The sequence below is a fragment of the Fusarium mangiferae genome (assembly GCF_900044065.1).
Source record: "Fusarium mangiferae strain MRC7560 genome assembly, contig: FMAN_scaffold009, whole genome shotgun sequence".
NCBI classification, from domain to species: domain Eukaryota; kingdom Fungi; phylum Ascomycota; class Sordariomycetes; order Hypocreales; family Nectriaceae; genus Fusarium; species Fusarium mangiferae.
The window spans coordinates 1,167,060-1,181,969 of NW_024573929.1; the positions used below are offsets into that span (position 1 = coordinate 1,167,060).

The window sequence follows — 14,910 nt, forward strand, 5'->3', positions numbered from 1 at the left end:
CCCACCTCACGGGCAGGGCTGCATCTCAACCTGCCACTGGCACGCGTCTCTTGCCGCGCTCTTCATTGTTACCTACCTTACCTACCTTTACTGTCAGCTCTAGTCCCGTCGCTTCTCATGAGGACGCTCTACAGGCTTCATTCTCGCCTACTGCTGCTTCATTTCAATGCAACAGAGTCCGCTGAAACCCGCTCTCTAACTTTACGGCGCGTATCGGGATCAGACAGGGCAGTTCACAGAAGGAGCGACGGGCAGCGAGCGATAGTACCTTGGCCTCAGCACTGAACTGAAACTACCTAGGAGGTACCTACCTACCTACCTACCACGGCACCTACAGAATTGGATTGTCACCACACGCGACCGGGCTCTCGCATCTCCTCCTTTAACCCATTTATTTACATCCACCTCGATCGAGTACCAAGGACACGCACACAGCACAGCTGCAGTCGCCTTCCCTAGGTTCTCACTCCTGTTCATATTCATTCATAGGCCCTCTTTCTTTTTAACTATATTCATCTCTATCCCGCCTTCTTCACTTTTCTCCTCCCGGTCCGATTCTGCAGTTTGTGGCGTTGCTGTTTCTCGCTCTTGCCTCCATACGTTGCTTCTGCTTTATTTCACTGGCCTTTCTCGGCTGTCATTTTTCCTGCCCTGACAAACCCGTTCGCATGACGACAACAGACACACATCAGCCATGAGCGTCAAGGCCATCAACTACTAATATATAATTATTTACGCCTTGTTTCTCACAATCGCAACTACGTACTGCGACGTTTCAACTTGCTTTGCCAACAAGTACAGTCACAGCCACTCACATTCTCGGCCAATCTTCAACTGTCTGCCAGTCTGCCAGTCTGCCTGTCTGTCGCATTACGCACCTTTTCTTACCTGGACTGAGCACTGCTCCTCGGATCATCTCATACCGCCAAGGTATCGCTTTTCTCCGCCATGACACAGAAAAAGCCTTTCACAAGGACTGTTCCCTTTACCCAGCGCAACTGGGAAGCGGCTCATAACGCGAAAAACATGGGCGCGACCCTCTCCACGCCCAAGAGCCAAGATGACAGTGGCCCTCCACAAAAGCGTCAGAAGGTCTCGGTTTCCCAGTCCAACGGTGACGCCTCACTCATTGATACAGAAGATCGTACGGCTCTGCGTGTTGAGATACACAAGATTTTTCACAAGGACTCTAAGAAAGTTCGACCTCTCAATGCTCTTCCCCCAGACGATATCATCAAAACCAAGGCTAAATGTCAAATCACCGTTTCCGATGTGAGCGGTGGCTTCACTCACATCCTATATCGCAGCAGTCAGAGCTGTGACATCGTCTCTCACACGAACCCGTCAGGCCCTCATCGGATTGCTTACATTAAGCCACCTAAGCCATTCCTTGTCCCCAAGGAAAGTATCTTGGTCAACAGGCAGGATGACCCGTCTCATGACTTCTCGAATGCATATAGATTGGACGTCGAAATGTTTTCAGTTCAAGATGGCAATTGGCCACCCCTCGAAGCCCATGAGCTTGGTGTCCCCGCAAGCCAGCAAGGGCCTGTCCAAGGAATCACCAAGCAGAATTGGATACTGCATAGCGAGTTTCCCCAGGTTTTTGGCAGGATAAAGAAACCCGTCAAGCTCACAGCCGGATTCCATCCACAGCGCTATGAACGTCTGACTAATTATGTGATGGATGTAGAATTGAAATGGGCCTCGGGTACTCGACGAATTGACAAGACTGCAAAAAACTGTATTACTGCTTTCGATTCAGATGGCGAGATTTACACCAATGGTGTTCTTGAACCTATATCTGATGATCTTCTCGACAGCGCGAGCCCACCCGAGCTTGAGGATGATATCGATGACACCAGCAGCACCCATCTTACAAATGATGTTCCTGTAATGAACGGCACCAACGGCATCAATGGCCTTCATGACGACGACGAAGAAATGGGTGGCGTAAATGGCATCAATGGGGACATGCATGAGATTGAGGATGTGAACGAAGTACAAGAGACGAATGGAATGAACGGGCATATTGGTGAGGAGGACTCGTCGCATGACATCTCTCATGACCTGGAGGAAGAGCTAGAAGGCGACCACACTCCCAACCGAGCATTACGAAAACGGAATAACAAGCAATACAACTTGAAGGTACTGACTGCGCAAGCCCATGGAAAAGAGCGCAAACCCCGAGATAAGGCTGGGCAACCTGAGCAAGGCGAGGGTTTCGTCACGTATATGCTGTCAGCTAATGCACCGGTTCACCTACTCTCATGGCAGTGTTGTGCCTGTGGTAACGCTAACGAATCATTGGACATTTTGAGAGCTCACCTAATGACATACCATCCGAATTATGTGTACACACTGGAAAAAACGAGTCAAGGGCCGCTGTTCCGAATTACTCATGTTTCGGGGTCTGCAGTCTCACCTTCGAAAGAGCTGCAGCTCGGAAAGCCCACAAAACCGCTTGATCAGCAGGCTTACGTTAACGGCGATGACTCCTGGGTCACTTCACGCTACGGTCCAGACCACATGGAAGACATTGTGCGATTTTCACCGAAGCACAGCACCGAACGACAACTCTTTGGAAAATCTGGCGACAATCCTCCTCAGCCTCCAGCGACAGTTACGGCGGTGATTCCACGACCGGAAAAGAAGAAGGTCATCATTCCAGAGTCTTGCCAGCCTCTCTTTGACCCTGTCAGCAAAGCTCGCCTGAAACCCGGTGAGGAGTTACCAAAGCCCGTGGTGGATAATGCATGGTTGTTACAGAAGCATCGCGAAGATATCGGCGAATTCTCTGACGTCTCGAAAGAAGAGAAGGAATACATTCGCAGATGGGACGCCTTTATTCTTCAAGAAAACGTCACATCTGGACAATATTTCAGGCGTGCTTGGGTCAAGTTTGTCAAAGAAAATGCTTCTTGGCTGGTGGGTGCGAATTATCGGATGAACGAGTATGGCAAGCACCTGTGTGTTCTGATGGCGCGAGATGTCCTGGATAACGCTAGTGTTGAGAAAGCTGGGAAGCTGATTGATGAGGCACGAGCTCGATTGAAATCAGATGAGGATGCGAAGACGAACGGTGTCAATGCGGCGGATATTACATTAAAACAGTCGCCTCGAGCTTCACAAATCACGAGAGGCGCGAATGGGTGTACAGTGTGTCAGCTCCCCGTTCTCGGACCTTCTCTACTCATCTGTTCAAACAAGGTAATGCCAACGCTGTTTGACGGCAAGCCACTGTTAACAATTTTATAGAAATGCTCAAATCGACTTTACCATGCTAGTTGCATCGAAAAGTCAGCATCCATTCCGGTCACTCGTCCCAAATGGCTTTGCAATGGGTGTAGCAAAACGGAAGCAACCTCCTAGAGCGGGGTGTCCATATCCTTGCGAAGCATTCCAGTACCTAATCCAGCAAGCTTGAACGGAGGCGACCGAAGCAGCACTGGCTCTCAAAGCGCAAAAGCTTCCCATTCGATGACTACGCGTCAAGCGCTGAGAAAAAGACGTGCGAACGTGGCTGTTGGGGAATCTGATGAGCCTACAGCCATGAAGAGGGCCAGGTTTCGAAAAGCTAACACGAAAGCGGCGAGCTCCAAAAAGAAGTGAATAATCGCCTCGAGATTTTGTGGTGGGGAATATAGCCAGACTTGGAGATATCGTGAGTGGAAGGATGGCATTGAATTTATGTTTTTATAGTCGTTTCGGCGCTTATTGGGATCGGGACACTGATGAGAAGGCATGCCCGGAGTCGGTTGATCAGGATTGAGGTAGAGGGTGGATCATTTCAGGCGTGGACATTGCTGGGTTTTCGCAGCTCATCTCTGTCGAGGCAGCCTGTACTGCAAACTTTTGGAGGTCTGTATTATATAACTATACTACCTGCATCTTGCTGTTTGTTTACGTGTGTAACAGATTTGAGCGTGACGATGAAGTAGCAACCATTGCGATGATCACCTTGAGTATAGCCACGGCCAGGCGGGCATGCAGGGCTAGTTGAAGATGCTGCTACAACGTAGAATCAAGGGGATTGTAAGCACAGCGTAACTCAGTTGGTGCGGCTAGCACTTGGGTGTGTCTGCATCTCAGGGAGACAGCCTAGTTATATAAGGATGAACAGTTAAGTTATGCAACAGTTGATGGTTACCACAACAACTCCAACCCAAGTAGTCGTATCAGTTCCGGTCTTGACGAAACGAGCTCAGTCTGCACAATCTGGGGGTTGTGAATATATTCTGCTCAATAGATGCATTGTCGATGGAAAATTCAAAATACCTTGCAGACTGGTAGGCTGATTCGCCCGATGCACCTCACGATACTTTGAAAGGCTACAAGTCGAATACACTTGATATACATATTGAAAGAGCTCTTTAGCACTGGCTAATCAAGTTTTAGGCATGCTGGGCGGTCGTCATAACGGTCTTGGCTACTGCTGCAAAAGTGATGTTCTCAGGATGATAATAGCATACCTACCTATATATCATCAAACTGATGGTGTTAGGGAATACTTTGTCACGGGACAGCATAATAGTCTGATAAATGCCAAGATATGGCCGATGAGTACAGAAGAGTCATCTAAATGTATTTGATAGAAATTAGACATGGTGGCTTGTTTTCTGATGCTATGCGATTCAAGATCAAAGATTGGAGAGAAACTTCAGCTTGATTTTCTTGGACCAAGCCTCTTCTTTGCGCGTTAGCCCTTTTAATGAAGGGATTAACTCGAGATACATCGAGGCTATAAACTTGAATGCCTAGTGGAAGGATTTCGCCAAAATTGAACGACCAGTCTGGATCCAATGTGATAGAGGAAGCCAAGTAATTGGTAGAGAGTAGTATTAATAGGGTTCGAGTTTTAAACGGTAAATAATATGATTTGGGGAAATGGCGAATCCAAGTTCTAATCACATCAAAAAGGAATAAGAAACCCGCCGATGATATCTGGTCACTCTTGGTGGTCTATTTTACAGCACATGACGAGCTGTTTGACGAGGTGCTTGGAGGCGTGGCATGAAGGTGGACAGTGTCCAAATGGTCATGTCGTTTTCAGTATCCCAAGTATTAGGTATGATATGAATACACTAGGCCTATTTGTATCCCTTTTATTATTATTTGCAACATGCAAGGCTTCTTGGATAGCTGGAAGGCCCTCTGCTGTTATTTCAAGCCAAGTTCTTTCACAGACGTACACATCGGGACCAGAAGGTATTGCATGTGCAATGAGCATGGATGGATTTGACTATAAAAAGTTCGAAAGCAATGAAACATGCTTTTCGTATGGTTTAAGGAATGTGAAAGGTGATGCGACCTTTCCATGGTTGATGTCGGAATGATGAGGCCATCATGAGTTGGATGAGCAGTGTTGTTGAAGTGCCTCAACACCAATAAAATGCCACAATTATTGTCAATGACCTGTTAATACGACCACTGAAGGACGGTGAGAGTGATGTCAACTCCGTCGGTCAAGTGGGTGGCTTCATCATGGTCACCTCGCTGCCGCCAGCTCATGGGTATTATGGGCCGTTGGGTAACAGATCAACATGGCATAAGCGAGCCAAAGATTCTTGTATAGCATATCAGACACAGTGGCCTCGATGGATTGTGCGAGTCACCGTATGCATACGTCACAGAATTCGCCTGTGTTCATTGAGTGACCAGTGACCGGGCACCATCAAGCAATCAATGCCCATCATGAGAACCCACCCACCCACTCACTCACTCAGATCAGCACATTGATCCATTGCAGATGGGATTGTATCGCAGAGAAGAAGCGTGATAACCGCACAGTCGAGTCCACGGCACGCCTTTTGATGATGAAATGAGAAACACACCACAGTGGGCACGCAGTGCATGATCAATGGGTTAGTACCTAGATAGCCTCATGTTGTCAGCATCAGCCAATCGCCGCGTTTCCCGCATAAGCAACCATGACCATGACTACCTATCTATAGGTGTCCGCACTATATATATATCCAGACACTCAATAGAAGCCATTAATTACATCTGTTTGTTTACCAGGCAGTGCTCCAACACTTCACCCAACTCTGCCAAGGTCATCCTGAGGCGAGTACTGACTGATACAGGCTTGACAACACTCTCAGTCTCGACAAAGTCACCGTGTTTTGCTCTTTTATCGTGTCTTCCTTGGGGCGATTCCTTGGAGTTTTCGAAACAACTCTCAGCGAGGCCCACGATGTCACCATCTCCGCCCACGATCTGGTTGGATGTTATCCCACATTGCGGCCCCACCTGGTTCACGCATGAGGTGCAAGCCTCCCGCTGTGAGATAGGCATGTACACCTCATACCTGACTCAGCTCAGCCATGCTAGATACTAGGTACCTTAAGTTACCTTACCTAGGTACTTAGGTATATAACAGAGTTTTCGCATTTCGCCCTCAGTCAAATTTCCAAGGTTGGTCCAGGCGTTGAACGTTGGGCAATTCATGCGCTGCAGAACATCATGCGCTGCGCAACGCAACGCAACGCAATGCGATTCGAGGGGATGGAGCCCTTCCGCGGCAGGTTTCATATCCAGAATCAAGAGCGTTGGTACCAGAAACGAAAGTGAACAGAGATAGGTTATTTATGACTCCCACTAACTCTCCTGGAACTGTCGCATTCCAGTTGTTGAAACCTCGTTCACTCGCTCTAGCACCCGTGCATATAAACCAAATGGTGATCTATGTCTCATCACATACGACCAAAGGTAGTGGAAAATACGGGATCCCGTCCGCTCTCCCATAGTCAAGCCACTAACCGGCGGATTAGTAGTTGGGTCGGTGACGACCAGCGAATCCCCGCTGTTGTATGTTCTTTAATCTTTTTGCAAATCCTATCTGAATCTCTCCTTTTGCCTTGATGTGCCCGTATGGGGGGATGTGCCTGTGTGATGGAATGGCCTGGTTACCTCGGCCGCTGGCTGGCCTCAGCAGCCGGCCGCGCTAGTTTGTCCTGACGAATGCAGAGCTGGCACTCCATTGACTGTTAACCAATAGCAGGCTTATTATAGCGTGCAAGGGGTTGAGAACTGTTGGCTTTGCGGGAGCTTGAACGAGCGGTTTAGGTACACGCTCAAGTCACATGGACATCTGCACAGTTTCTTATTGCGTGAGAGACGATGAGATAGTGATCCAGGGCCACTGACCACTGACCGCCTCCAGGCTGGTTGTTATCCTGACACGAATGGGCAGCCTGTTCATTAAATGCATGCCTGGCAACTCCGGCTCACCAAGGCAATCGCTGCCAATACAACCCATACAAACAACTTATCCGAGCCACCACCTGCAACAGCCTCAAGCTCAAGCCTGATACCCCCCGAGCTTCAACCTTACAGGGAATCTTGTGCTCATCTTCAACAATCGCGAAGAATGGGTCTGTGATATTGGCTCTCTCTCTCTGTAGCCCAGCCTTGCATGACCGCGGTAGCACCAGGACCAACATCCGCAGGCTGGTGTTATATTCATGCACATCACATATGAACACACCGATTGCCAAGTATAGATCAATCCATACTTACCTGCGTCTTCTAGCCACAAGTGAGGGCTCCCTTCACTGTTCCTATCTGTTTCTCTTAGAAAACAGCCGTCAAGCTCTCTAGAGTGATCAAGTACGCAAATACGAATCCAACAAAGGAATGAGACGACAAGTTTACCACTGACAACATAGGCATTGGTCACGTATTATACTTGAGAATCTCATTGAGATCGTCTAGATCGATCACATAAGGGACTTCTACGAGGGTCAAGTTTGGTTTCAAACTCGTCATCAAACACAGCGTCGAATAGACTGTGGGAAAAAGCAACTCTTTGATGCCATAGATCAACTTTTTGTGATATAAGCCCATATATTCCAACATTTAGATAACATATTGTGAAAGGAGGACTTGTCAGATTTATTCCGTTTTGCCTACAACAAAGCCAAGAACCGAAAGCCCGATGCAGCCCTTACCTAGAAAGTCTCATCGTGGCCACTCGTTTGATATTCACTCTACAACCATGTCCTTGATGTATTTACCAAACCTCAAGAAGCATGATGTTCACCCTGTTTTAGCCGTTGAGCTGCCTTGTCCGCGTTGTAAACTAGATATTAAAACGCCTGGTCACTAACCCCAGTTCCCACCGATGGTACAGTCTGACAGTTCTTGACTGTCAATATTAGTATCTTCCCTTGCCTTCCCTCCGCTTCTCCTTGAGCTCTGCCTCAGTCTTCTGTCTCTTTCTGCTCTCCTGAGCGATCATCTCACTCAAGTCATCGTCATACGCCCACTTGGCTCCAATGCCCTCTTCCTTCCTACCCTCCTCGAACTTGCGCCGCAGGTCGTCTTTGCTGATACCATCGTGGTTGTGCAACGAGTCGACATCAAGAGCAACGTCGATATCGCCAGGCTTCTTGCGCTTGCGTGAATCGTCATCGGCGCCGAGAACAGGCACGCCTGCTCGCTGAGCTGCTTGTGCTTGCTTGAGGTCATATACCCTGTCACTACCGAAGAATCCTTCGGCGCGAACTTGGCGCTCTGGCAGGATCGTGTAGGCGGATCGAGGAGCACTAGACTCTTCTGTGTCGTAGCCACGGCGCTCCTTTCGTAAGTCCATCTCACCAGCAATAGACGTCTCGACACCTTGCCCGTAGTCCGCCTGCACCGTGCTGGCATAACCACTGGGAGTCTCGAGGCCACTGGGTGTCTCTGTTCCGCCAGGAATATCATCGTCTTCCTCCTCTTCCTCTTCATCTGACTCTTCCTCCTCCTCCTCTGATTCCTCTTCTCGTGGCTGCAGCTCACCCCACAAGTTCTTCTCTACAGGCTCACCGGCTCCCGCGTGCATTTGTGCCCCTCCTTGTCCGCCCTGTGCCGCAAGACCGAAGACATCACCACCAAACAAAGGCCTGTTGAACTCATCAACTGGGGGCTTACCCCAACCACCGGGATGGAAGCCCCATGAGCCTCCAGCCGGTGGTGGCGCATTCAGTCCGGGAATCTTCAGAGTAGGATAGGATGGAGGAGGCCCGAATCGTTGTTGGTTGATGAGCCATGGTGGTGGTGCACCAGGAGGCATTCCCAGGGCTTCCTTAGTACCCTCGGTGAGGTCACCCGGTCGGAAATGTTGGTAATCGACCTCAGACTCTTTGCCTTCATAGTAAACCTCACCGAATCGCGTCAATTCGGGCTTGGTCTGGAAACGGAAGAAAGCATCGTAAAGTTTCTGGTAATCGATATCGAGCTTGCCCATCTTTGGGGCAACACGTTCCCTCTGTTTCTGTTTCAGTGACTGTTCTGCCTGTTTATCGAGGACGGCATCGCGCATTTCGGTAATGCCGGTTTCTGCGATGAACTGGGGTAGCCGGAAAGGTGGCTTCTCGATACCTCGTTTTGAAGACAGATACTCTCGCTTTAAAGACCAATGGGTTGGTACTGGAACGACGTTTCGTTGAGCTTTGATCTGAACAAGCAGTCGAGGATCCGACGAGGATACGTCCTGCCATTCTACCACCTCAGGGACCTTGACTAAAGCCTTGAGCTCTGCGATAGAGATGGTGTTGAGCTGCTTCTTCTTCTTTTTGGATAACTTGGGCTGTCCGTGGTTCTCCTCGTCTTCGTCTGGAATCTCGTCGTCATCCGCGTAAAACACTGTCCCTTGATTGCCAGCGTTGGCCTCCTTGGCGATTTCGTCCTCCTCCATCGACGCGCCGAATTTGCTAAATATGTCCTTGTACATGGCATATGCAGGATCCTCCTCATCCATGTCAACTTCAGTGGCATGACCATCTGTGGTAGCGGCATCTTCGGTTGTCGACCCCTTCTTCACTTCGAGATTTGTCGTCGTAGTCTCGGCGGCATCGTGTTCTTCACGGCTGGTAGCCTCGGCGGTTTCCTCGGTCTTTGTAGGGGTAGCCTGCAGCGCGTCAGCGGGTGATGTCGCAACGGGGGCGAGGAGACCAGAACATACCTCTGCTTGTGCCTTCTTCTGCTCCTTCTTCTTGGCCCTGCGCATCTGGTTCTTGGTCATCTTTGGGGCCGCCATAGTGAATCAGAGGCTGGCGACGTTGGCGTCGCGACCAGGGATTGTCTTTTGCTTGTGGTTGGATTGAAGACTTGGGTCGTGAGCTGGAAGGTGGCGTAGGACAAGGCGAGCGCGAGAATGGCCTGCTTAGGGTCCCTGTTCATGCCCTCGAGTAACAGAGACAATACACACAAGAGTCGAAGGAGGGTGATGTTGGAACAGAAGCACAGTTGGATGCGCCAACAGAGAGATTGGTTTAGCTGATGCAGGTGGAGACGACTTTTGCGCGACGCCTTCAAAAGTTTGTCTCCCGTCAACCTCAGAGTAGCAGCTTAGCCTTAGATAGCCTTAGCGTACCTTAGGTAGCTCACGTAAACTAAATGGCGGCTCAGGGCGGCTAAAGGTACCTTATCAGCTTATCAGCGGCGGCTGCCGGACTAACCGCGGAGGGAGGCCAGCAAGCCACGTAATGTTGGTTACAGGCTTATTACAGAAGGTCCCAAGGAATGGGCCCCTGTAACCCCCCGTGTGCAATCTATCTGGCATCGATTCGTTCTCCTATTGGAGCCTCTTGGTTTAATTATAGGCTGTACCTTGCTTATCCCACTTGCACCATTCCTACTTTGACGTGAACACCAACAGAAGCTGCAGCACTTGGTTATAACTTGGCATTCTTTTTTCTCTTCAGCTTCACCAGCTTCTGGTCCTTATTTCCATAGAGCCAGCAACGTCGCCTTATTCGAGCGCTGTCATTTGTTCCCTCCCGCGCTTTCGTTCTCAGGCTTGGCTTCGTCATTCGACTTGTAGCTCGCGCCTTGGCCTACAGCCTCAGGTACCTGGGAGATAGCCAGTACGAGTCGACCCTTCGATAAGCGATGAGCGTACGTTTTCGTCGACGATTATAACGAGTTACTCGAATATTGCCTTCGTCATTTGTCGCTCGTTTAAACCCCGATTCGAATCAATTCAAACTGAACACGCAACCTTAATACCTGGCCTTTGCGCCGCAATTTAATATCCTCTCCCTTCTTATCACTCTCCTGTGATGGAAAAGTTCCCCGACTTCATCGATACGCCCCTGGGCGAATCACCCTCAGAGAGCCCTTTGAATCCTCCCGGTTGGGCAAACGGCGCACCTCCTCGTCCCTCAGATCGATGGCGACCCGCCTCGAAGTCAGATAATGGCTGGTCAACAGCTCCTCGAGGGCACAATCGACAAAAGAGCCTCACAGATGCTATTCGTACCATAAGAGGTCGCAATGGCAGTGTGAGCCAGAACGCCCACGAGATCGCCGATGCCCTTCGTGCCCCGGTCTCTCCGAAGCTTATTGTACGCCCCTTCTTCTCGAGTCCCAAGCCCAATGTAGAGTTACCAGTTCAATGTGCTGACCTGATGTTGCGGTACACAGATTCTGTGCCTGTTGTGGTACACTTCGTCTGCCCTTACCAACACCTCCTCCAAGTCCATCTTGATAGCTTTTGACAAGCCCGCTACCTTGACGCTGGTCCAATTCGCTTTCGTCTCCTCATTATGTATCTTCATGGCATGGCTTGCGACCATCTTCCCAGTCTTGCGAACCAAAATTACAGCTCTCAAGCACCCAATTCGAAAGCCAACTCGCGACGTTATCAGAACGACTCTGCCTTTAGCCGCATTCCAGATCGGTGGTCACCTTCTTAGTTCGACAGCTACCTCAAAGATCCCTGTGTCACTTGTCCATACCATCAAGGGTCTTTCACCCCTCTTTACCGTTCTCGCTTATAGGATTGTGTACGACATTCGGTACCCCAAGACGACCTATCTGTCTCTGATTCCTCTCACGTTCGGTGTCATGTTGGCCTGCTCGGGCAAAACGACCTATGGTGGAGAGCTCATTGGTGTCATCCATGCTCTTTTGGCTACCGTCATCTTTGTTACCCAAAACATCTTCTCTAAGAAGCTCTTCAACGAGGCTGCTAAAGCAGAGGCCGAGTCGCCCCATTCACTACCCAAGAAGTTGGACAAGCTCAACTTACTTTGCTACTCGTCTGGTATGGCTTTTCTTCTCACGTTGCCCATCTGGTTTTGGTCGGAAGGGTTCACTCTTCTCATGAACTTCTACCACGAGGGTTCGATAGACTTAAATGAGCAACCCAACTCGATGGACCATGGAAGACTCACGCTTGAGTTTGTCTTCAACGGTGTCTTCCATTTTGGCCAGAACATTCTCGCCTTCATCCTGCTCTCCATGGTATCCCCTGTTACCTATTCAGTAGCCAGTCTCATCAAGCGTGTGTTCGTCATTGTCTTGGCTCTGGTGTGGTTCAGGAGTCCCACAACACCCCTGCAAGGTGTGGGCATTGCTCTCACCTTTCTGGGTCTGTACTTGTATGACCGAACAAAGTCCGGCAACAAGGCCGATCAAAAGGCTCAGTCGATGCAGATTAAGCGATCATCGATTCTCCCCATCACAAACAATGGATTGCGCCCAACGCCTATCATGGAATCCCCTCAAAGTACTGAGCTCAACGCCCGCTCTTATCCCTACCATGAGGGCTACTTTGGTCGGCCTTCTGCGGCAGAAGATCCAAAAAAGTCAGACGATGGTGTTCCTCGCAGCCGTACTCCTGGTACTGGTAATGGAGGCTGGCTCCCTCCAGGAACTAAACAGGAAGACACATGGCAGCCAGGCGATCGAGTTGCTGGCGTTGCATGATGATTTTCATGAGTATGTCTTGGATTGCGTATTTTTCTGGTGAACAGGCTTGGTGTTTCGAATTCAAACAATCAAAAAGATATGAGAGCTAGAGTTTCTCGTGTAAGGTGTTGTTACTTTATATCCCGATATCTTGATGAAGGGCTTTGTGTTCCTGTATGACATATCATGGGATGGCGTTTTTTGTTTTTGAGAGACAAGACACAACGACACTTGTGAGGTCCTCCTTTTTTTTTCCCCAAAGGGGGCGCCGGATGCAATGTTTCATTACGTGGATATGGAATGATAATGCTGGACTATTTTGGATAGATGAGCCTGCGATCACAGCTCAAGCGTGACGTATTAACGATGTGGTTTAAAATCTTGGTTGATATATGTCATGATTTGGAGGAGATGCCCTACTGGCCTACTATATGCTTCGGGTATTAATCTATTAGCCATTCTTCAACTTCGACGCCTATACTTCTCCCTATTCCTCGTATCACCTCCCATGCAACATTGATCCTCCACTTGCCTCCTCGATCCATGACATCTCCGGCGCCTCCTACTCGTGTCAACAGTCTTAAGCTCGCGAGCGTCGATACAGCCATGGCTACATCTGCATCGAGGCCGGCGGCGCCCACGGCAGTGCCATCTGCCCATTCATTTCGTACAGCGGCAAAGATAGCCATCATGCGCTCGAGGACAAAGGCGTGTGCGCCAAGGAGTTTGCGGGCGATCTTGCGATGCTTGGTCCGTGTGGCTCCCCGAGCGACGATACCTCCTCGGCGGCGCTTGCGGCCATGATGATAGGTTGAGAAGAGTGTGAGATCATGACGGGTTGCATTGTGGGAGGCGAGATAAGCTGATAGCAGCAGGAGACGAGCTGTCGTAGGGAGGAGGTTCGTGAGATCGGTTGCTGAGGCTGTAGTTTTGGTTCCGACGGCTTCAAGGGCTTTTTTTGGGGGGCGAATAGAGACAATGCTTGGGTTGAGCAAAGACTCATCTTGGAAATGCACTCTTCCTGCTATTAGCAGCTTCGAGAACTCTTTCGGCAGATGTGTTCCCGCTAGAATGGGGGCTGTGAAGCGCGGCCAAAGCGCATGGCAGCTGTGCTTAAACGATGGCAGTGTGCGAGACGCTGATTTTGTGAGGGAGTCGTAAACGGCGGCGCAGAATCGAGTCCAAAGATCGGTGGTTTCCTGCTGCGTGCACGTAGCAATTGATTTCGGTGGCGTGAGCGAGAGGATGCGAACGAATTCCTTCTTTTCGTAGGGAGGAAAAAGAAGATGCGCTGACGAAGGTGACCGTAGGAAGCCAGCGGGCGGAGATGTGACTATGAAGACGCAGGTAAGACATGGAATCTGGACAGTTGCTATTGTTAGCTTTGTACATGTACGTGTGTAGGTATCAAGGTTGTTTGTTGGGAGCTTACAATTTCTGATAACCTCGCCAGAGCCGGTAAAAATGTGGCCGGGGCATCTCTTTGTCGATCAATGGCATCCAGCACCAAGATAAAACGCCACCTCGCATCCCTCTTTGGATACTGAACCATCTTGACCATCTCAACCGTCAATTGCGCCAGTGTTTCGCATCGCCGAGGCACTTCCTCCCACTGCAGCGCCTCGGCAACCTGACCAACTATGCGCTCGAAGAGATGTCGTCCTGTGATGCATTGTACAGAGTTGACGACAGCAGCTTGCAGACCCCCTGAGGATCCATCGCTATTAATACTGGTGACGAGGTCGGAGACAAGTTGAGAGGTGATGGCGGATTTGCCTGTAGCCGTTGCACCGTGGATAACGAGGTTTCGACAAGGAGCTGCATTGGGCTATGTGTTGTTGTCAGTCTGTTATGGTGATGTGAAAAGATGGGTGGTTGGTGAGTAAACATCACATACATGCAGCAGCGTTGCTAGGGAGCGGATTTGATGCTCTCGACAAGGAAATGATTCGAATAAGGGGGCTAATATGACCTCGTCTGGAAGACCAAACAGTGAAGCCATCGTAGTTCGTTGCATTTGGGCAATTCCACCGTCTTAGGCTACAATTGCTGGATTGAAGCTCACGAATTCTTCAAGATACGCATAAATGAGCTTATCGGGGAGACGCGTTTGGCGCGTCGCACGGTCCAAGATACGTCACTCGTGGAATTACCCGACGGCCGACCATCACATACAGGCAGGCATACCTTACCTAGGTACTACAGGTAGGTAGTAGGTACTAGGTAGTC

General features: G+C 49.7%; 4 protein-coding genes and 1 non-coding gene across 5 annotated transcripts; 3 read left to right on the forward strand and 2 right to left on the reverse strand.

Moving 5' to 3' along the window:
* Window positions 1–948: 948 nt before the first annotated feature.
* Window positions 949–3,372, forward strand: FMAN_12474 (uncharacterized protein; the record flags this gene model as incomplete). The annotated part of the gene is made up of 2 exons (XM_041835017.1): window positions 949–3,210; window positions 3,259–3,372. The coding sequence occupies 2 exons, from the start codon at window positions 949–951 to the stop codon at window positions 3,370–3,372; spliced, it is 2,376 nt and encodes a 791-aa protein (XP_041685223.1).
* Window positions 3,373–6,701: 3,329 nt separating this feature from the next.
* Window positions 6,702–6,817, forward strand: rrna30. Its single transcript, XR_005994021.1, has one exon. It is a non-coding gene; the product is annotated as a ribosomal RNA (ribosomal RNA).
* Window positions 6,818–8,158: 1,341 nt separating this feature from the next.
* On the reverse strand, window positions 8,159–10,024 carry FMAN_12475 (related to spliceosome associated protein 145; the record flags this gene model as incomplete). Its single annotated transcript, XM_041835018.1, has 2 exons — window positions 8,159–9,895; window positions 9,950–10,024. The coding sequence occupies 2 exons, from the start codon at window positions 10,022–10,024 to the stop codon at window positions 8,159–8,161; spliced, it is 1,812 nt and encodes a 603-aa protein (XP_041685224.1).
* A 1,024-nt stretch (window positions 10,025–11,048) lies between these two features.
* On the forward strand, window positions 11,049–12,699 carry FMAN_12476 (uncharacterized protein; the record flags this gene model as incomplete). The annotated part of the gene is made up of 2 exons (XM_041835020.1): window positions 11,049–11,333; window positions 11,413–12,699. 2 exons carry the CDS (start codon window positions 11,049–11,051, stop codon window positions 12,697–12,699), a joined length of 1,572 nt encoding a protein of 523 aa, XP_041685225.1.
* Window positions 12,700–13,124: 425 nt separating this feature from the next.
* FMAN_12477 (uncharacterized protein) lies at window positions 13,125–14,683 on the reverse strand (the record flags this gene model as incomplete). Its single annotated transcript, XM_041835021.1, has 3 exons — window positions 13,125–14,042; window positions 14,114–14,509; window positions 14,579–14,683. 3 exons carry the CDS (start codon window positions 14,681–14,683, stop codon window positions 13,125–13,127), a joined length of 1,419 nt encoding a protein of 472 aa, XP_041685226.1.
* Window positions 14,684–14,910: the final 227 nt, after the last annotated feature.